General features: G+C 40.1%; 1 protein-coding gene across 1 annotated transcript in view; it reads right to left on the reverse strand.

Moving 5' to 3' along the window:
• The window catches only part of HK2 (hexokinase 2), a 155770-nt gene that overhangs the window by 11936 nt on the left and 120057 nt on the right, over positions 1-23777 (reverse strand). The window contains exons 15-17 of the mRNA XM_069214099.1: positions 22116-22299; positions 14347-14502; positions 8138-8371 (exon numbers count right to left, since the gene is read on the reverse strand). Of these exons, the coding sequence (XP_069070200.1) occupies positions 8138-8371; positions 14347-14502; positions 22116-22299 (574 nt within the window). The remainder of the gene's footprint in view (positions 1-8137; positions 8372-14346; positions 14503-22115; positions 22300-23777) is intronic.

Consider the following 23777-nt stretch of genomic DNA (forward strand, 5'->3'; position numbering starts at 1 on the left):
CTCTAATACCCAAAAGGAAGAATTCTTTATTTACCAATGTGTACTCCGGTAAGGGTAAAAATCTATGTGATGCCTAATGGGGCAAATTAAGACACCCCTGGTATCAAACAGATCATGGTCAACATATTTCAGCTATCCTAACCCCCAGCGGGTCTCTAATTTCTTCAGGACCATAAGTTGACAGATTCTGTCAAACAACTACTCTTCACTGGGATGTTTCTTTTCAGTTGAAATCAAACCATTTTCAATCTATGAAAGAAAATACACATATTCATGCATCTCACACACTTACACACTCCTAAGTTCCAAATTGTTTGCTGAGTGCCTGTAAAAAAGGAGAGAAGCGTAACACAATGATGAGGAAAGGAAAATAACTTCTGGCGTATAGTTCACACAGCACACAATACCAACGTGTTTTGGTGCATTTTGACAAGTGTGTGCAGCAATTCTATAGTCAATGGCAGATGAAGACAAACATCTGTAATAACGCAGACGAAGACATACTTTAGAGCGGTGACTATTACGTGCCCAAGTTTAGTCATAAAATCCTGATATAACAATCACTCCACATTGTAAGGCTGAGTAAATGAGAAGTAAAACTGTGAATGTGTACTGTGGATTCCTCAATCACATGCAGATAAACCTGTGACCCCAGAAATATATTTTATTGGGCTCTAATGGGCTGCATAGGGTAGCATTGGAGGATGATCGACCTTGTAGCAAAAAACTGGGAACATAAAAACCGCTGCGGATAATAGATCACTTATTTCTGTGGAAGAGTTCAAAGAGTGCCTGTCCCCACTACATGCCCCCAAAGTACCCAGACATACTTTATCAAGGGTGCTGTCCTGCTGATAAACCTAGCCACGCCTCCAAACCCTGCATGTTAACAGGTGTAAGTGCCATCTAAATTTGACTGTCACGCAACTGCCAAATCAGAGCTCAGAAGGCCATGCCTCCCTGAAAGTGTAGAACCTCACCGGACACGCGCGTACAGAGTATTGGAATCCACATTGTTATGTACAAAGGGGCCCAATTCATGTGTTTTCTATAGTCGAAAGGAGGTGCGAGAAAGATTTCAATATTTGCTTATATGCAATTACAGTCATAGTGGACTCCAATACCCTTGATGCACGTAATTTGTATGAAATATTAAACCGGTAAGAAAAATGTAATAGAATACATTTCGGCTATGGGGAAATATATTAAGACACATCTTTTGCATATGGGCCTGCTCCTCTGCATCCAGTTGATGTATCTCGGAAGGTGAGAAGTGTTGTGTGCCTGTCGCAGAAGGAGTGTGCCACATTGTGTTTGGTATTTATCCAAAAGTAACAGAAAGAATCTCACTATTTATTCCGGTACATCCATGGGACCTCATCATTAAGCCCAGTGTTATATTTCTTCAAATGGTAAATCCATTGTTCTTTCTCAAGAAGAATATTTTCTGTTTTGTTATCTGGAGATTCCAAAGTCTGAAGGACAACCCACCGGGGATCATTCACTGAGTCGTTTCTTGAAATAAAGTGGCTACTCATTTTTGTCATATCTCTTCGCCAACTTATGTTGCTTTTGTGTTCCAAAATCCACATACTCCCTTTTCTGCAAGTCATTCCAATATACCATAAATCACAAGGGAACATGTTCATGCAGATAGCATGTGTGGTAGGTATTGCAATTGGTGTATCTCCTCAAAATCCATGTTTTTTCCAAGCCTAAATCAAGGGTCTTTCTGTTTGTTAATTGGCAGACACTGCACAAGCCACAAGGGAAAGGGCCCATCACAGGTTGAAGGCCCCAAGGTTCTTTCACATTTGTGTTTTTCCAATGGGTGTCCGTGGTCTTGTGTGCACTAAATAGTCCTTCAGATTCTAGCTCCTCCTGTGGGTAAATCTTGTTTGTACAAAATGTAGCTGACCCAAGTTGGGTATATGCCAGTTTCTTTTGGTAATACTTTTGCTATGGTTAGAGGCTACGTTGTCTGTAGTGACACAGGTAAGCGTCGATGTGTCTGGCTTTCTCAGATGAGGCTCGTGGAGTACTTCCAGGGGTCGGTTCCTTGCCCTCTTCAGGGCTCTGGATTCCAGTCTGCTGCTTGAAATCAGTGATGTCACTGCAATTCCTTCTTATGCGTAAGAACCAAATCATCAGGGCATAATCGATGTATCATTTCTATAGGACTATTTTGTCTCGGTACAGATTGTGATCACTGAAAATGAGTTTTTCCTCAAACTGATGGACATAGAAGCCTGCCACTGCTGGGGGAAAAAGTGCTGCCCATTGAAGTCCCATGTGTTTGTAGGTAGATGGTATCCTGGAATTCAAAAATATTTCAGTCAACGCCAACCTCACACACTCAAGTACGAAGTGTTAGGTGGGTGGTGGAAGGAGTTGTGACGCAGGTCTTCATTGTACAGTATTTCCTCAATAGACTCCAGGGTGGTGTCCTTTGGGAGATTAGTATAGAGGCTTTCAATATTTAATCCCACAAGCACACTATGAGAAAGATCAAGGAGGATATTCCTTAGAAGTCTGAGAAGAGCTCTTATGTCTTTTAGGTAAGCTAGAGTATGTTGTACAATTGGACGTAGAAAGAAATCAGCAAACTGTGATAGTGATTCAAGAATAGAACTGATCCCCGAAACTATGGGCATCCTTGTGGAGGGGGTTCTCTTTTTGAGGATCACGGAGAGGATTTAGAGGTAAATCCAGGTTCCAAATTCTGGCACCTCTACAAGTCTCTGTATTGTTGTCAAATGTACAGTGGGTTCCTCAGTCAGTACCTTGCAGTGCTTATTATTCAACAGTAATCTCTCACATTCCTTGATGCAGTTGTCCTTGGTGATGAAGAAAATTCCCCCACCCCTCTGAATCGGCTGGTTTAATCACAATGTTAGGATCATTCACCAGTTAATTCAGTGTGACTACTTCCAAGATGATTTGTGGAAGGTCCTCCTCCAATGCTAACCTATGGGGCCCATTAAAGACCATTAAAAAAAGCTATTTCTGGGGGTCACAAAATTATCTGCTTGTGCTTGAGGATTTCAAAGTATATGTTCACAATTTGTTTCTCATTTTCTCAGCCTTACAATGTGGAGTGATTGTGTTACAGCAGGATTCTATCTCTATACTTGGACACATAATGGTCACAGCTGTAGAGTTTGTCTCAGTCTGCCTTATTACGTATGTTAATCTTCGTCTGCCATTGATTATAGAATTGCTGCACATACTTGTCAAAGTGCACCACAAAGGGTGTTAGTGTTATGTGTATTCTGTGAACCATACACCAGTACGTTCTCTTCCTTTACTCATCATTGTGTGACGATTATCTCCTTTCAAACAGCAACTAAAAATGTTTCTAACTTAGAAGTGCGTGCATGACAGGCATGAATGTGTGCATTTTCTGTCACAAATTTGAACTGGCATTTATTGTGAATTAGCAGACACATCCTAGTGAAGGATAGCTGTATGACAAGATCTGTCAACTTATGGTCTTGAAGAAAGACAAGAGACCTGGTGGGGTCTAAGATGGCTGAAACATATCGACCACGATCTGTTTGATTCCAGGGGTGTCTTAATTTGCGCTATTAGACATGACATACATTTTTAACTTTACAAGATTAATCAAAGAATTGGAACTCATTAAAAGCCCATTAGAGCCCATAAAAAGTTTAACTGTAATCAAAGAATCCTTCATATTGGGTACTAGAGGGAATTTCAAATGCACACAGATCCCGATAAGGAAGTTACCCTTAGAAGTGCTCCCTTCTTTTAGAGGTTAAGCCCATCCATGCACATTATGTTCTTCGGATGTGGACTCCATTATGAAGCATGCCACAAGAGGTAACTCCAGTGGGTGACAGTCCTTTTAAAGACTTCTAAGGATTTCCAGCGTAGAAAAGGTGTCATGGTGGCACCACTCCCCTCCTGTTAGTTCTGTAGAGAATTGGAAGTTGAATGGTCTCACTCTCTTTACTTATCATCTCCCCCCCTGTTGATTTTTAACACCTAGGGTCATTCAGATGTCCAATAAAGCTAAATAAATATGGTTATGAAAACCTCCTACCATCACATGCACTGGTGCCACAGACTAATACAATGATCAGATCCAGCAGCCCATACATAAGGACATATCCTACATCCTAGTTCCATGCGTCAGTTGCTTCTACACTCCATACCTATGGGCAAAATTTCACCCAGAGTCAAAATAAACTGAAATTATGATACCCACACCCCATCATTATACACACCGTTAGCTCCAACACCTATATACTGGGACTCCAATTCCATGTTGTGTCCCAACAGTGCATTTTGTACACCTGCCGGGGAACTTCAGAGCAACAGTTCCCAACATTTCTATATCAGTCATCTTTTCTCCAACCACATTATCCAAAAATGCAAAGAGAAGGTTAAAATGGACCACGTATGAATTTTCCTTACAATAGGACAACAGAGACTGGCCTAATGTTGACAACAGATCCAGTGGCACTGCCGCAAACAGTTCTGAACAATCACAACATAAACTGCCAGAGTATAAAATGGGGGGCACAAACTCCATGCTCCACTCGTCTTTATCTCCCAAAGAAAATTGACAATCGGCACGTTATGCCAATGGAACAATCATGAACAAGCCTGTTAACATTTGAAGAACCAATCACAAACTTAATTGGGTCTATCAAAGTGTAGCTGCCGCAACTAAACCAAGTAGAGCATATCAATTGCAACTGTATCCATATCGATACCCCCACTGCCTTGACAATAAGTATGGTGACAGATGTTCAGCATCTTTACCCCCATAGATCGGATCACGACCACACCGAAACTTCCTCAAACAAGTCATCGGCTTCCAATGGACAGAGGTACCAAGTTTGAAAGTCCTCTGCTTCATGCACAAGTCCTTCTAGGGCAAGTACCCAAGATCCCCTCAGACCACTCTAACATATGAAGAACCATGGAAGTTCAAAGCAATAGGCTTCTGAACTCCATCAAAATGGAGTGGAAATATAAGGAGTAGCAGATTAAGACTGAATGGCCCTCTTTCTTTTCACAGCATACAGACTTCAGACATACCTTGCCATCTTAAGTTACCGAAAGGTGACACCAACTTTCTTTGAAAATGTTTTTAAAACTTACAAATGAACTCACTTCAGCTTCTACAGATAACAGTACTTTTCAGGCAATACGCAGACTTACAAAGGAACAGGATGCCTGCAAAAACATGATTTCTTTGCAGAGTCTTCCTCACGCCTGGAGATTGTCTGCTAGTTGAAACATCCACAGGAGTAGGTGTGGCAGAATGGTGCCTGAACACACTGAACTTTGTAGCCCCACTAAGAAAATATATTTCCTATGCAAGAAATACCTTGCCTCACACCACCAGAAAACACAGGCTGTAATGAAATGGCTTTCTTCCTAATCCTTGTGTTTGTCCTGCCTAGAACAATTTCCCATTTCGGTCTCACAGTATATATTTTATAAAGCTCATTTACAGCTGAGTTATCTTGCCACTAATTTTCCATGAAGAGCTAGTCACAAAAAAAGCAAATCTGCCACACTTATACCAAGGAAAAAAGACAGTCTTTAATTGACTTCCCAAAGAGCAACAAAAATGGTTGGGATCCAAGATCCACAGCATCATAGCGGCTATCGAACAGGCTCAGTATTCTAAAGTAGCATGATTAAGTTTGAGAACACTCGATAACTGGGCAATTTTTGATCTCAGTTTGTGTTGGGCCTTTCTGCAAAAACGTTTTTGCATGATGGCTAGAAAATACCTTATAGACTAAACAGAGAGACTTAAAAATAATTATCTGTTTAACTGGCAGCCAAAGCAATGCTGATAGGGTTGGTGACCAAGTCAAAGCTTCTCACGTTGCAAATCATCCACGCTGTAGCACTCAGCATCAGTTGCATTCTGTATCAGCTGAAGCTTTTTGATATCCTTTGTGAAGAACTCGATACTTAAAAATACAACAGGCCAATCTGGAGCAGTCAGAATTCAGGTGTTTTGAGAAAAAGAAAATAGATTGATTCTCCTTAGCATACGTAGTTGTATTTTTCCAAACTCCCTATTTGGCACCTTGCATAGTTGTAGGCTCTTCGTCCACAACAAAAGTCCAGAAGGACAGTTCTGGAACTTCTCCCAAAAAAACACAAAAAAACAACAACAAAAAACACACACACCTCTCAGAGCAGGAGTTTTTTGTTGGAAAAAAAGTAGAACTTATCACCATCACCCCTATACAATGGGAGCTGCCCTCCCATGGTGTAGGGGTATTTTTGTTTAAAAAAAACTGTCCCTCACTTCCAGGTTTTACCTGGCAGTGACCAACAGCAATCAAAAATATTACAACGTCCACTCTAAATCTGGTGGATGGTGCTATATGTGAACCTATAATTGCCCATTTCAGTCAGGCTGCTGGAGAAGTAAGTCAGCAATGGAGCCAGAGTAGAGTCCATCACCAACATATGTAAGGTCTGCCCAACTGTAAATAAGATGAGTTGGCTTTCAATTTGGCAGAGTCCCCTCTCTGGCAAGTTATAAATCAGCCCCTAAGTAAAGAGAAAAACTGTCTACAATTACATTGATTTGAATTAGTATGAATACTGAAAATGGTGTTCAAATCACCCAAGATTAAGGGCCTGATTTAGAATTGGCTGAGGTAAATACTCAGTCACAAATGTGACGGATATCCTGTCTGCCATATTACGACCCTATTATATCCTATAGGGATTGTAATATGGTGGACTGGATATCTGTCATGTTTGTGATGGAGTATTCCATCTGTCAAGTTCTAAATCAGGCTCAAAGTAATTAACTCATTAGAGGATAAGGTAGTGAAATTAGATATTAATAGGTCTGGCATTTGTTAGAAAAGCTAGACAAGGCGGTAGTATAGGAAGATATTCAATTCTTAATGAGCATCAGCTTGAAATTCAATTGCCAAAAGTTCAGCCATTCATTGGACATCTTCAAATCATTTGTGCATTTTAATGATTGCTTGTGAGTAATGGATAATCACTCACTAGCTTGCCTAATCAAAAGGTCGAGATCATAGAATACACTTGTGATGACAAGTCACTAACTAATGCACTACCGTCTTCACATAACCCTGTTCCAGTGAGACATTACAGCTCGAATTCATGTTCTACAACCAATTTATGTATTTTATGACGTTTACCTGGTGACAGGGCATCAGCTAGCATTTCCTTTAGAGTGCCAGAGAGAAGAAACAGGAGTCTTATAAAAATATTTTTAATTGGAGTCAGTAGTTTTTAACAGTTGTGTAATGACAGCAAGATAAGTCTTCCCATGATTAGTAAAAGAAGTTATAAGGCCAAAAGAACTCCAAAGATTCACATCTACTTCAATGAGGTGGTTTGAGGGGAAATAATTTATAGATAGCTTCAGATGTGTATGTGAAAAGAGAACCATCTACAAAAACAGCTTTGAACGGAGGTCATCTCTGGCTATTGGCTGTGATTCAAATGCACAGGGGCTTGCCTTTTATGTGACCACTGTGCGGATGTGTGGCAAGCAAAGTTTTATATTGCCACCTCCCAGCATGTGCCCGGCAAACTAGAACAACAACAAATACGGCAGATGAGGGGAGCAAGGCGAAAACATCTTCGAACAAACAATATGATGGGAAAGTGTCAAGAGCAAAGATAAGCAATTTAATAAGGCCCGATTGTAATACTAATTAGAAAAAAAACACATATGCACTACAAGAAATCATCCTATATTCAGAAACATGTGATACTGATAGAGTTTTATCCTTCCACTGCTGAAGTGATAGGAATTATTTCATTTACCATTCCTTGGAAATGCATGTGTTTCCTTGTTCACTCACCTGCTTGTTTCTGTTTCAACTTTCCTGTGCTCCTCTTCCCTCCAACTTGCAACGTTTATTGTTACTTTTAATTTACACCATGGTAGATCAGTAAGTGAAAAATGGGCTGCTATGCCATTTTTGCTGTGGGTTTTCTTTAACAAACAAGCTATCACACAATTGCCACCTATACACCAATCATATTCCACCTCCTCATGGAGGACTTGAATGGTTTAAATGGCTGGACCAACTAGAGCAGGCTTTTCTTAGCGGAGTCATCACAACACCCATGCAATATCACTTACTGGGGATGCAGCTTGTAAAGTGTTCCATCCACACCAATGGTGATCTTAAGAAAATCCAGGCCACGGTTTTCTCGGATTTTGTCCACAACTGCTGCCATGCCGGCACCACAAAGCTGCGCTGCACGCCGAGCCACCACTGTGCACACTTCCTTCACGATGATACTGTCATCGCAGGTGCTGTCCAGACCAAGGTGTTGCAGAATAGAGCGAACCTGGAGCAACGCCAGACAATCACTGTAAAGAGAAAAAAAAAGAAAAGAAAATTAAATGTTTAATTTGTCTTTGTGTTTTAATGTGTTTTGTTCTTTTATAATTGTTTTCAACTGTCATGAAGCTGGTAGTCCTCATGTATCATGCATGTTCAAAAATTAACTATTTTAAAGTAGCATTACTGAAAAGTATGTGCAGTATCTCAGTTTGTTAGATCTAAAAATGAGCTATCAGGTTGCCAAAGTGTGCTGGGACCCTCTGTTGTTTCCACAAGTTTCTTTATCTGTGGCACATAGGTACTACTGAAATCTCCATATGTTATTATGATGCCTTATCTGGATGAGAACCTATAACTATAAACAATGATTATAAAACAAAACACGTCTAATGGGTCCATTTACTGCCAGCTCTACGACCACAACCCATTTACAGTCTCCATCACCATTGCTGCTGGTAGACAGCTGTTACTCTCATGAGCATGCCTAAGGTGTCTCTGAATTATGTAATCAATTTTGCAACACACTATATGACACAAAAATATTACTTTATGATTGAAAGTTAACCTTCTAATGTTTTAGCCTGCTCCTCAGGTAGGTCTACTTTGAGCTATATTGGCAATAAGCAGAAGGTAAGTAAACAAGGTAGAAATAATGTGGTTTACACAAATGTAGGGATATATCAGCAGAATCAAAGCATACTAACGTGAACGCATAAGGACTTACAGCTGGATGTAACGAAGTTTGGATATGTGTGCAGCAGTGAAACAAGCATTGAGATGTTGGTAATCAGTGAGCACTTGATGTTACTTTCCTCATGCATGGAGTGACCAACTTTATTTAGACACGATATTAAGATTAACTATTGGAGACACGATGCTCACTGTGTGTGCAAATACTTGCTTTTCATCACTTGTATTTTTAATTCTCTAATCTGCACAATATGTAGTGATGTCTAAAAACAATAAGATAAAGCTGTAAAAATACATATATGTACTCTGGAGTAGTAGGACCGTGCACTGAGTGTTCTGTTTAATATGAATAAATATATCTAAATTGAATTCAGAGTTGATCTAGAACATCTTCTGTAAAATATTATGGAATCTTCTGAGGAGCCCATCATATCACTTTCTTGTTCATCAAATTATTCAGATTTAAGTCAAACAACTCTTTTTTAGGATTTCTGGTTGAGACCTTACAGGATCTTGGCAGTCGCACCTAGATTGTTACTCATCTCTACATACAAACATGGCCTCCAAAAAAACAAAACTCAACACATTATTTACATCGATTCTTCATGGACGAACTGAGGAAGTGAAACATTTTTGGGGGTGTGATGCTATTAATTGTGTTTGACCAATGACTTTGTTTCACCACTGCGCGTATTAGTTGCTCAATGTTCACTAGTAGCACATTATATGTTCTGTATTCAGTTTAGCCGCCTATTGGCTTTGACATGGATTAGACATTACATTCTGTATTTAGTTTAGCTGCCTAGTGGCTTTGACATGATATTAGACATTACATTTGATATTTAGGTTAGCTGCCTATTGGTTTTGACATGACATTAGCAGCTTAGCTGCCTATTGGCTTTGACATGACATTAGACATTACATTTGATATTTAGGTTAGCTGCCTATTGGATTTAACGTAGGGTTAGACATTGCAGTTGAGACATTACAGATGTCTGTGTTTTTCCAAGCTGTGTTTTTCCACAAGATGGACCAAGCTGTTTTCTTCACACCAGACCTTAGCTGATAAGAGCACGTAGATTTTGTGTTTACCTCGCAATCCAGTCTGAGAGCGGAATTGTTCAGGAGAACTGGCCACTCCCCAAGGTTGTTCGGATCACACACTGAGTTTGCTTTTAAGGATGACTCTGGGCTACGGTGAGTTAGATTTGAATCTGCTTGACTTCAGGCTGAAGCTAGACGTCAATTGGCAGTCTCCCGTTTGGGTAGATAATCTCTTTCTCGCAGTTGACCGGAGTCATCAACTTGCAGACCCCAGAAAGATGAAGCTTTAGGCCCTACCGCCTTGCCCATACGGTGATGAATTTGACTTTTATGCTTTGCAGTTATGTTATATATATATATATATATATATATATATATATAAAATTTGCTGTGTACATTGCAACTGAGAAGTACTGTGATATATTTTGCTTTCATTGCTGCGACTACTTTTAAACGTGTGCTTGAAATCTACTAATTTCGTCTCTCAGGAACTTGTGGGTGGGGGAGAATTAACAACAATAAAGGTCTTCTTTGAACTCAGAAGTGCATTCCAGAGAGGTTCTGTAAGCTCCGATACGAGATAAGTGGGGAAAGCAGAACAGGGGGGGGCTGATAATGCTCTGTGGCATCCAATCTCCCTGTTCCCAAACTTTGCTACTATACCAATTGCTTCATCGCATTGTTTGGAGATTTTAGTTCACCTACTAAGACTACACCAGCTCTTTTATTTGATGGCTTTTAATGACACATCACTCTTGTACTGCTTATACAGATATCTCTTCCCTAAAAATATTTCATTGAACTTATTTATGAAAAATATCAGAACACATTTATTTACTTAAATATATCATTTTCCACTTCATGAGATAAGCATTTGACTATAGTTTGGCAATCTGCAGACCTTAATTTCGACACAATCATCAATGTCATCAAGGACGCTAATAACGACTTAATGATTCATGTGGCAGAGTATTCTTCATCTTCTTTGTGAGCAACAACACTTTTCACCAATGTGCTCCTTATTCTGCTGTTGCCTAACCAGTTGCTAACACAGTCAATAGCTTATTTACATGCCATACTTTCCTTAATCTGCTTCCATATTTTAGTGACAAAATCTGTCTTCAGTCCTTCTCCAGCTTTTCCTTTCTCCACTCTCTGCTGAAACCATTGTACACTGGATTTCTAATTCTGTACCTTTTACATAGTCTACTAACCTTTTACCAAAGTGTTCCATCATTATATACTCCATAGATGCAAGACTATTTGGTCTTCAGTATCTAACATGGAGCCAGCTTCCACTTTTGTGGAGCAGGCAACATTGTAGTGTTGCTCTCACTTTTTGACTCAATAAGCTGTGCTGACACTCATTGTACTTCGTTTGATTTAAAACTGTTTCTTGTTTTGATTTGCATGGCTTTAGAATTTTTTTAAAGGTTTTGGTGAATAGCCCATTATTTTTCTTGTGGTTTGGCAGTGGCTGTGCCTCTCAAGGTTTCAATTTTTATATGTGTTATCTATTTATTTTGACTTTCAATCACCAGCCCTATTTCTTTTCCATATGGGTCCAAGAAGGACCAATAGGACGGTGCACAAACTATGTGATATTTTCTAATGGGCCAGCTAGAAGAGCAACAGAGGAAGGAGTAAAGACCGGGGCAGACTTAAAAAAACAGCAGGTGTATTAGTAATCTGAGCAACACAAAGCCCCTCATTACCAGTCTGGCGGTCGTGCGACCACCAGACTCATGGTGGCAGTCGGATTGCCGCCAAAGTAGCTTTCCGGTCTCCACATTACGGCGAGGCGGAGCCATCATGGTCCGACTGCCGGCACCACCAAGCAGCGCTGCCCTGGGGATTAAGACTCCCCTCTCTGCAAGCTTTTGCATGGCTGTCCCATGCACAGTGGGAAAGCGAACACTTTGAAAGCACTGATGGCTATTGTTAACCCTTGCCAAGCTTTTTATGACCCAGGTTGCTGCAGCTCCTAGCCTGACTTTTCGTCACACAACTAAACACCTCTATGTGACTTGGTGGTGGAAATCGGAATGTCCTAGGTCCAATGCAGTATTCTATCTCCCGATGCCAGATTAAGACTATTGCTGTAGTGTATGTGGCTCTGTGCACATATATGTGAACATTATGATGGGAGGCATCAATTGTATGGAGGGACTACTCTAGCATTTGATGAGGACACTCAAACATGTAAGCCAGTATCATGAAATGCAAGGGTGAAGCTGGGTATTTGGTGGTTTTACATGGGATTTTGAAAATATGCTTGCTAATGTGATACAGCACCTTTGCTTGTGGGCAGGTGGCAAATGAGAGTACTTCATGAAATTAACAAGCAACTGACTGGAGACAAAAAACATTTATTTTTCAGAGAAAACTGTCAATATGGACATAATATTTTCAGGTAATAAGAAGCTTTTCCTAGAATAAAAATAAACTGTTGTGAAAAATGAATAACTGGTACTTGGGGACAAAACTCAAGTCTCAAGTAAATGGAAAATGTTTATTTGGAGAAATTTGGTTTGGTTTCATCAATAGAACATAAAGTTGCTAGAAAAGGGCAGGGTTTATCTAATTTCACAAATCCAGCAAGCAAAGTTAGGAGATAAATTAAACCAGGGCAGTATTGCTAATGTAATCACATAATGTTTGTGGCGTCAGAGGTCACTTATTTTCAGCTATATAGTTATTTAATTACTGAAATATGAGCATTTGTTAGTGTACCCTGGTAGCTTTTTTAAAACATTATTGTAATGCTATTCTGCTACAGGCATAGGTCTGCAAAATCAGTGTAACTTAAGGAATACACATGCTGTATGAATCTAAACAGTCTTTAACCTTATTGGTACCTTTGCTGTCTGAACAAGTAACATCCATCTACCTTAAGCCATAGTCTGTCGTCTCTAAGGTTTGAGAACGTAGTGTCTCTGTAACCAGCTTTTGCATCCTACTCTACCCTAGTATTTTATCTATCATTTTGAACAATGATACAATGGCATGTCAAATTGCATATCCAGATTGTCTGCACTGCCTGGAGAAGCTATGGTGTTAGATAATTTATGAGGGAGATGGTACTACAGAACACTATCTCTCCCTGTTCTATTCAACATTTACTTGGTTTGATAAACCTAGCTTACTCGGCATTCCATAAATTGTTTTGTGAGGGCACTTTGAGGAAGATCTGTCAAACTTTAAATAAATAATTTCCAAGTGACTTTGAAAACTGTACTTTAGAATTTATAAATTTGCCCCATTTTTATTGTAAAATGTTCGAGAAGCAAGACATTGGGCTCGCTCCCTGAACTCAGACTATGTGGACAAGGATTATACCCCACAAGTTTAAAAACAAAATATATATAAAGAAAATGAAAAATCACCAGCCCCTTAATACATATCATTTTTATATTTTATATGTCCAGCTTAGTTCAGCCATTAAAAACAATCCTTGTCATCAATGCAACAATCGCCAACAGTATGTTATGTAGAACTGCTGCTATATTCTCTGGGAATAACTACTTGCTAACAAATCTCAACATGTCCTGAAATGAAAGAAAAAACGCACTGGAGCTTATAAACCATTAGGCTTTGTTCTTCAAGTGGAATCTCACAGACCCATGGCCAGGCCAAATGCTAATTGGCAGGTGTAGCTGAAACTGTATGTGCAAATTAAGGAGTGTATTTTCATATTCTGTAATCTGTACTGAATTACTACGAAGTCGTATAGTTGTTTCATTCTTGAGGTTATTAAAAACCTTGACTGTGCTACTAAAATACTGACTGTATTTAAAGTAACTGCTGCATTATGAACACTACAATGAACAATATATTGCCATAAGGTATCTAGTGTTTGTGTAACTTTCAATCCCTTTATTTACAAGGTGTTTTTCTGAAATCAGTTTATAACGCAGACAATAGTATATGTGACAAAGCTCTAAATTTGCAATATTTTGCCACAATTCTGCTTCTCAGATTCAGTCACAACATAGATATTGTTATTACTGTTGTTCTTAGTACATTTATATGGTTACCACCATCTTCAGGTCATTATGGACACTGTTTACAGCCCTTAACGTGAGTGGCAACCTAATTCAGTCTGAGTGTTGTAGGCTTGCTTTGCTTTTATTGATGTTATTAGACTGAAGCAGCTGAAATAAATGATTTGTAGGTGAAACGTTCAGGACTGGAGACAGCATCCATAATGACCTGGAGCGAGGTAATTGCTCTATTTTAAAATATCATTTTATCCAACTGTACTTACCTCTCGATCTGAGAAAGGAATTTTGTTTCAAATATTCCTCGGGTCTTCAGCCTTTCAGAGATACGACCTCTAAATAACAGGCCTCTTTTTGTGAAGTCTATGAGAACATTGCGAACAATCTCTCCCAAATACATTCCACTAATCATTTTCTCGAACCTGAAATAAAAAAAAAACAATTACATTTTTAAAATGCTAACATTGGGTTTGCAGTATTCTTGTAAATGGAAAGACTTTGCAATGTAGACTATAATTTACCATGCCGCCTGGATGGTGATTGCTGTAGGATCAGGGGACAAGAGCAACCGTGGTAAGACACCATTTAACAAGGCAGGACACCACACCTAGCATGAACAACTCCATACTCATGACCACAAATACAATATTCAACATTTCACAAAGAAAATGATGGAAAAGTTGTCTAATTATTATGAACATCTTGTTCATAGTCACTAGACACAGTTGCTGGACATGTACTGGCGAGTAGTATTGTTACATCTGGTTTTCCAGGGTCCTGCATTTAACAACTTGATTTAGTGATGGGACAATACGGGGGGAGCTCGGGAAATAAACTGTGAGGCAAGTCCTTCTGTAAATACTAATTAATTATCACAATAGGAGGAAGAAATTAAGGCAAAGGTCAACTGGGTAAGGTAAGTCTACAAGAATTTCCGAAGTGAAGGAAGATCTTTTTTCAAGGGAAGAATACAGCACATTCCAGAGGTAACCATTAAAACCACTTAAGACTAAATGCATCGATACCCAATTCTAGCTAGATAAGACTGTTTAAATGGAGTTCAGATGCAGTGCAATAATCTGATATTTTTCATACTTCAATTTAGCAGGTGAAAATCATTTAGTAACCATAATTACATTCAATAATATATTTGAAACCCCACTGTTTAACCAGGACTAGGTCTAGTAACTAAGGTGGTCATTTTGACATTGGTGGTAAAAACCACCTACCGCCGCAGTGACGGCCGACAATATACTGCCACCGCGGCTACCATCCGTCCGCCATATTATGAGCACTGTCGGACTTCCACCACAAAAAGGGCAGAAATCCGGCAGTGTTCATGGTGGCGGACGGTGGTAAGGTGGTGCTGCTACCTCCAGCACCGCCACGCCAGTAGAACGCCGCCAGCCGGATCAAGACCTGTGATAAGGCCTGGCGGTGTTCTGCTGGCTGTGCTCTGCTGGCGGTAGCAGCGCCCTTTTCCACTCCCTGCCGGAAAACCTCCCTGAAAAAGTTAAGTTAGGCTTCCAACAGGGGAGGGGGACGAGAGGTCATTTGTCTGTGTGTGTGCGCGCATGAATGTGTGAGTGTGTGAATGCGTCAGTGTTTGCATGGTTGTATGCGTGTGAGTGAATGCGTGTAAGAATGGTGAAGTGAGTGCGTGTCTACATGTCAGTGTGATTGTGTGTAAGAATGTGTGCGAGCATGTCTGGAAGTATACGTGTATGAATGCGTGTATGCCTGTGTGAGTGATTGGGTGTATGCGTGGTGCATATCTGCGTGTATGTGGGTGGTGTGTGTGAGATGATCGGAGAGGGTGGGGGGGATTAGTGTGTGTATGGGGGGTGAGGAGGTGTCAGGTGTGTGTTGGGGGGATGGGGGAGCGGCCTACCGGTGACAGGGAAGGAATTCCCCATCACCGGTAGGGCCTAATGCCATGGTTTGCGTGGCATTAGCGATGCCATGAAAATCATGGTGGTATGTAGGCTCATAATACTGCTGACGGTACTGTTCTGGCCCCCGGGCTGGAGATTGATATCTCCAGCCCGGCCGGCAGCTGATACCACCATGGCAGTATGAGTGGAGAAGTGGCGCCCACCAATCTCATAATGTGGCGGTATGTACCACCAGCCTGCTGGCGGTACTACTGCCACATTAACACTCACCGCTTGGGTCATAATGCCCCCCTAAGTATTGGAAAGTTAAAATATTAGTGGCACACTTAAAGAGATAAATATGAGCTATTGTTTATCCCAATAACATATCTAATCAAGGTTGTGTGCAGAGCTGTGGTGGGGGAAGCAACAGGGATGTCCCCTGCCCCCACTCCTCTTTGCCCTGGCGATAGAGCTATTGGGGATTACGGTCAGAAGGGATTTCAGAGCCTGGGGCATGCAGCTGGGGGAGATGTACCATGTCTCCCTATACACTGATGATGCACTGTTTTACATATAAACCCCTAGGGTGGCAGTACTCACGCTACTGTAGATACAAATTTGGAAACATCTCCGGGCTCAGGATTAATCGTACTAAGTCTCTGATATTTCCATTGGCTCGTATGCATGGAATCCCAGAGGGAACTGTACTCCTTCTGTTACCTGAGGATCCATGTGGCCTATACCCCAGCTCAACAATTCCACCTTAACAGGGGGCGAGTAATGTCCTCACTTATATTTCTAAAATGGTGCTACTCCCCAGATGTTTGTATTTTCTCCGGAACTAGATGAATCCCATTGCAGCACATACATTTAAGCGGTTGAACTCCTTATTGATCTCCTTACTGTGGGCGAATAAACAGAGCTGGATGGCCCTAGCCACATTAAATAGAACGTACGCGTTGGACGACCTGAGGTTCCGCGATTGGAGTTATATTACTTTGCGGCACATTCACAACACGCAGACAGATGGCTAGACACGGTCCCCAACCGAGAGACGCGACTGCTGATGGGATTGATAGAGGTAAACAGACTCCCGGAACAATTGATAGAGGGGACAGGCATAGCAAAAGATACTCCATTTATAGTGAGGCAAACAAGGGGGCTATGGCAGCAGGTTGTAGCAACAGTGGTAAAACGAGCAGCATTTCATAGGTAACTACCCATATGGATCCTAAAGCCAGTTAGGCAGATGATGGCTGACATGTCCTTTTGAGCATGGATGAGTGGATGAGATGGTGCGCTACACACCTACCTCTAACTCCCACACTGCAGTGCTGCTTGTTGGGTAACTTCAAATGCCCCAAGGGCCGGCATGACCTATAACTCTGTCGTGCTAGTACCAAAGCTAGCTGTCCAGAGTTGCCAGTACATGGATGTCACAGCTGGCCCCAACAATAGAGAGACGGGGCACAGATGTAGCGGAGTGGTCCCTGGCCAAGGAAACAAATATCAGACTGAATAGGTGGGATGATAGTCTCCAGTAGGCTCTTACAACATGGAGAGCTCTGTGTGATAAATTGTTGGGTCCTGATCAAGAGATGACTACAGACTCAGAATATAGCGACAACTCCGATAATTCAGAAGGCTCAGGCATGGGGAGCCTGAAAACAGCAGATAGGAAATAAATCCTTAGGGGACCAATTTATTATTCTAAATGTTTGAGAATTGGGGAACATTGTGCATCTCTGTTTAATTATGCACTGAAGACTCATGGATACCTTGATAACCAGTGCCCAGTTGTGTATGTGATGACTGCCTTGTTGATTTCTTAATAAAACGATAAATAAAGTTTTTTTTTTTAATTAGGTTATGTGTGCGGGTGAAACTATCTGAGTTCCTATTCGTTTAAAAAACAAAGAATACTGGTTTTAAGGCATTCAACAGTTTAAAGCAGTGGTTCCCAAACTTTTTCGACCTGCTGCTCCCTTGACCTATTGGCATTTGGCCGTGGCTCGCCATTATGTTACTTTTTTTGGCAGGTTGGAGGATGTAAGCCCGGCATCGGGAGTACTTCCATTTTTTTTCTCCCTGAAAATAAGAAAATAATTGCGATGAATGTATTATAAATCGTAGTTGTGATCTACTTTGTCACTGAACTGATGCTGTAATCAAGCACTTTATCAGCAACAAATATTCACTTTACCACCTCTCCTTTTTACTTCAGGCCTTGAAGCCTTGACCCACATGTTCCTGACATGAAAGTATCTTCTTCAGTGGCAGCAGCTTGCATCACATTCTGCATGTCACAGAACTCAATAGAATGCTTATCTCTGACAATCCTTAGCAACAAATATACCACTGAGCAGTCAATTTAAACATTTATTTTCTTGGGAATTCTAGCATTAACATCAGCAATCTGAAAAGGGCAGTGTTGGCTACATTCGCAGAAGGACCTTCAATAGAAAAGTCTGTTGCAGATGGCATCCGAATGCCATTTATAGCTGAGCTATAACTAAAATGCAATGGAAGTAACTTCCTATTCAAACTATCTCAGTGCCAGGACAGTAAGAAGATGATATCCCCTCAGACATGAACCTGATGCTGAGGAAGCCAACCTTCCTCCAGCAGCTGGCAGGTCACCGTTTTCCTTAAAGGAAACTAAGGGCAGTGCGAACCTCTGAGCACCCTTTAAGATGGCTATCCAAGCCCTGTGCCCATCCCTGCATTTCTCACACATGCAAAGCTGTAGCAATTGAGGTGCCCATCTCTCTTTTTGCTGAAATGCAGGCTAGAGGAGGAACTGCTGTTGCAGTTGGGATGGACTCAGTAGGAGTAAGAAGGAGGAAGTAGAGTTAAAAGTAGGAACATTTAGCAGAGTAATCGACAGTGAATAGCTGCAAGAGTAAGAAGGAATTTCATTTGGAGTAAGCAGAAGCTTTGTTGCTAGTCAAGTGATGAAAGTAAGAATGACAGAATGAGATAAAGATGATAAGAGAACAAATCCTTTCATTTACTTCTCTAACAAAGAATCTGTGCTAGTAAAGCTGGATGTGCTTTCCGTTTCATGCACAGACTACATTGAAGTAAGTGCCTTTAATTAAGCACTATTGCAACCTGCTTCAGTTGGTTAAATATCACATGCACGCAGCTGAAATAGGTAATATTTACACATTTTAAGGAGATCAAACACTGCGGACATGCATTACCTGGCATTTATAAGCATGTTATTGCGGTTTCACTGGCTCACTAAGGTACAATGTCTATCTGTACAATAGTTTACAGCTATACCTGTCTCTGTAACATATCCTGTATGGAAGAAGAGTGCAGTGAAAGGTGGGCTGTGGCGCATTAGCAGGCATCCAGCCAAGGCCTGACTGCAGTCACTAGGCTGAGCATCCTATGATCTTCGTCTTATAGAAAAGTGTTAGCTGTGTAATAAACTGCCTATCTGTTGGGCCCTGCTGACTAGAAAAACAAAGTGCACAAGATAATAAAGGTACCTATATACAGACAATGCATCTGTACAGCACACATTTTTCAAAACTGTTTGTCTTAGGGTGGCTTATTCCGAGTGAAGTGTTTGTGACCTATCCTTGAAGGGACAGAATTAGTTGTCTGTGACAGCAGGTCTTCCATGAAGGCCTGAGTATGTGTTATTTGCTGAGCAGGAGAAATGCCCTTTACAGTGCTTTACTGCATATTTCTTTACCATTTATTTTATTTTTGGAGCTTGTGTATTAAATTAATGTTATTCACATTCACCCTTAATGACCTTTATAACGCAGTCTTCCTTGCCTCTTTACCTAGGTCGAGGTTATAAGAATTAGCATGCATATTTTAATTATACTGCAAAAAAGGTGTTGTTAAATTGCATTAAGGGATTTCTAAAATTCACTCAAGCAACACTTCTGAACTGTTTAGCTCAGGGTCAGGACCTGTTAAATAACTCAGAGCTGAGCGATGGTTTTATGTTTCAGTGTCATCCATTAACACTGCAGTTACCAGACGGGCAGGGCAAGTAGTGACAGCAGATATGTATAGCTATTTCTCGGTTTCCAAACTGTGTGCACCCCTGGCTAGTTTTGATGGCGCACATGGGTGCCACGGCGCACAGATTGGGAACCACTGGTTTAAAGTATTAAGAGTTGCAGGAGATATCGAAACAGAGGCAAACCTGTATTTTTACACTGGGACACAGCAGAGGCTTGATAGCACTAACACAGGGATGGGAAAACTTGAAACAAAACAGAAGCTACACCTACTTCTCAATGGTTATCAATATTGCAATGCTATTGTGCTTGGTTGCTGACAAGGATGTTCTGATGTGGATTAAAAAAAAGCTGGAATCGTATGGCACGGGCTAGGTGATGCATAGGTCTGGGTCGTAGAAGACGCTGCTCCCAGGACAAACATTCAGAGTGCAGCAACTTGGTTTTTATCTTTTCCCAGTGGTTTTCTGTTTTAAAAAGAATTCTATAAAGGAATTTATTAAACAACTATATATCACCATGAGCTATGCTAATACAAAGCCATTTGCAAACAATTACTGGCTGAGATTGGGAGTAGTCTGGGCAGTTGAGGGGGAATGCTTGCATCAAAGTATCAATTTGCATTGAGGCATTTATATCTCTCTGTGGCCCCTAATGGCTACTATAGTTACAATTAACCTTTCTTTTACTCTACCTCTTTGTTAAAGAATAGCAGAACTCTCCAGCTTAAAGGATCTATGCTGTAGGGAAAATCTACAAATGAAATGTCATGTTTGTTTGTGTGCAATCTCCAGCGGACAAAAAAAAACATTTCACGTCTAAGTAGTCACTATCCATACAGAGTTCAGTAAAGTATTCTAGGAAAGGCAAACATTTAAGAAAAGAAAAAACAAAGATGGGGACATATCACCCCCTTGCAAAAAAACTCAAAATCCCTTTGTCTTCCTTTTAGGTCTGAGGTAATGAGCGAAAGCATGCACATGAGCTGTTAAATTTTTCAAATTTGATCCAAAAACATAATGCATTTTTTTTGCCTTAACAAGTACTTCCATGTATCTTTGTGAAGTGCATCTAAAGCACCAAATAATGTGAATGAGACAAGTGGTACATTCTCTTGATGTGTATTTTTGCTTAATGATACCAACTATATAGCAGTCATTTTAAAGATATATAGAAATTATGCTTTTTCTGTTTAACATCATATCTCCAGGCACTCAGTACTGCCAAGAGAAATCTGTGTGCTTTGACATACTGTGCACTGCAGGACATAGAGGAAAGGTGCCTATCCAACATTGCTTTACTGCCATTTTTCAAAACCATTTACAATTATGAACAGGGAATCCTGACACCACTACCAAAATTGTTACTTCATATATGCAAATATATCAAACTAGTGTTGAAAGCCTAAGTGAAAATATCCTAAGCCTAAGTGGCCAACCCTTTTCAACTGAAATAACAACTACACTTTGTACTCACTTTCCCAGTTACACAAAACATGGTATCTTGAAGTTCACATAAAGAATAACCTAAATATTTCCCAATTTCCAACTAGTCTTGTTGGTCTCTCTCTAGAAAAATCAAATATGATAATTTCCTTAAAAATGGAGTAATGATGTGTTTCAATGTCCAGAAACAATCCAGAATCTAGTGTAAATCAGTACTATATAACTGGACCTGTAATTTGTTGGGCTGTAAACTCAATGCTTCTCTTTAAACATCCGACTCTTGTTTCCGCAAGGCACTCCACTCACAGAATGCTCACTCATGTACACCACTGTACATGGTGGGAAAATAATATACACAAAGTTGGTGGCTACAAATATAGTAGACCAATGGCAACTTTATGTATCATTAACAGACCACTTGCTTAAGTATTTACTGAATTATCCAAATCCATTTATGCTGGATCTTCTTCCAGGTATCCTGTTTTTATTTAGAGTAGATCCCTTATCAGATAATTATTGAAGAAATATTAAATGCCTCATGATAATTCTAGTTAGATTCATGAATGAAAGCTTCCAGTGGAATGGCATATTATAACTGCTTTCTCATGTTAGCACCTTTTAGGACAAACATATTTCAAGACATTAAAGGCAGAATTACTTGATGGCTGGCAATCGATATACTTTTCGCATCAAGTGATGAAAATATTTTCAACATGTAACACACCTCTGTTTTCCGGGATTGAGTGAAAGTTCATCCACAGATTTGTCAAACTCTGTCCTAAAACTGTTTAAGCAGTCATTATCGCCAAAGGCTCCCCATTCCATGTTAATGCACATTTTGCCCTCCTCTCCTTCTACCAGCTCCACATTTCTCATTTCCTCCATGTAGCAAGCATTGCTTCCTGTACCTGTGAACATAGAACACAACAGTTTTCAATGTAAAAAATAATATGTTACTCTTATTACAAGAGTGCGTAATTTAAAAAAAGATCTTAGGAACTGTTCTGATATAAGCAGTTGAAAAAATGTAAACAAATTTCAAATTGCGTTCCTCACTCTGTGTTTTCCAACTGGCTGACCAGTTTATTAATAATTAGAGGTGAGGATTCAAACAATGAGATGTCCAACACACATTTGTTGTGGTTAAAAGTAAAGCTAAATTACATTTTCTGGGTTACAAATTAGTTTCAATGTGCCCCCCAACACACACTTATTAATACTTTTGTAGCATCAAATAAAATACAATGCTTTTTGTAATAACTACTTAAATCATTTGTTCAGGATGCACATAGATTAACACCTTGATAGATCATATTTATTAAAAATTAGACGTTTCTCGTCCAATATATGAATTAATTATACTAATATTAAAAGTGCAATCATCCTGAAAGCCTTTTAATCCAAATCATCAAAAAAATTTACACAGAAAAAAAGATGAAGTCAATAACCAACATCCTGAATAAATAAAAAATTAAATAGCACCACTCAAAAATAATTTTATACAAGATTACAAGCCATACCTGTACAGTGAGAACTGTGAGAGCCAGTCCCAAAGTTGGAGATGTCTTCCATCTTTCTTTATTGCTAAGTACTTATAGTTTTTTCCAAAAAAGGATTACATGTGGGAAATAAGTGAATAGAAGCTGAAAAGCAACTTCAGCTCTTGAGTGGGAGGAGGTTAGATGGTATAAAGGACTCACAGCTAGTTGGAAAGTTTGATTAATGGGAGTCATGTTGTATGAGTTGTACAACAGTGGATATCAAGCTTTGTCTATTAAATGAGGTAGTGATATGTTCATGGTAAAGCAGTGGGCCCCAGGACAACTCAATATAGTTGAAGAATGTATTTTTCTAGATGTAACTTGAATACAAGAGTGACATGTTCAGGTTTTGTTTTCAGAGTACGCTAGCAGATACTTGGGATGTAAAGTAAGGATTCAAGCCTGGAGCACAACAGTGGTATTAGAGTCATTAATGATATGAAAGGAATTGGGGAACTTTCTTTTCTACATAAGTTTACAGAACAGGTGAAGATTCACCTTTTTGCTGTAGGTTACTAGTCTAATCACTATTTGCTTTAGATTAACAAATGTATCCTACCGGCCATCCTCCTATTGGAGATATACAATAAAACTCTTCTAGTTACAAGTATCTCTCTAATGATACTAGTAATATTTATTCCTCTGCTTGAGGAAACGCCACCTGGAAGTAACCAGTGCTCTGGTACGATCGAGACTCTTACTACAACATTATGGGGGTCATTCTGACCCTGGCGGTAATTACCGCCATGGCGGAGGTCGGCGGTAGCACCGCCAACAGGCTGGCGGTGCACCGCTGGGCATTCTGACCGCGGCGGTTCAGCCGCGGCCAGAAACGGAAAGTCGGC

Source organism: Pleurodeles waltl, chromosome 11, assembly GCF_031143425.1.
Source record: "Pleurodeles waltl isolate 20211129_DDA chromosome 11, aPleWal1.hap1.20221129, whole genome shotgun sequence".
NCBI lineage: Eukaryota > Metazoa > Chordata > Amphibia > Caudata > Salamandridae > Pleurodeles > Pleurodeles waltl.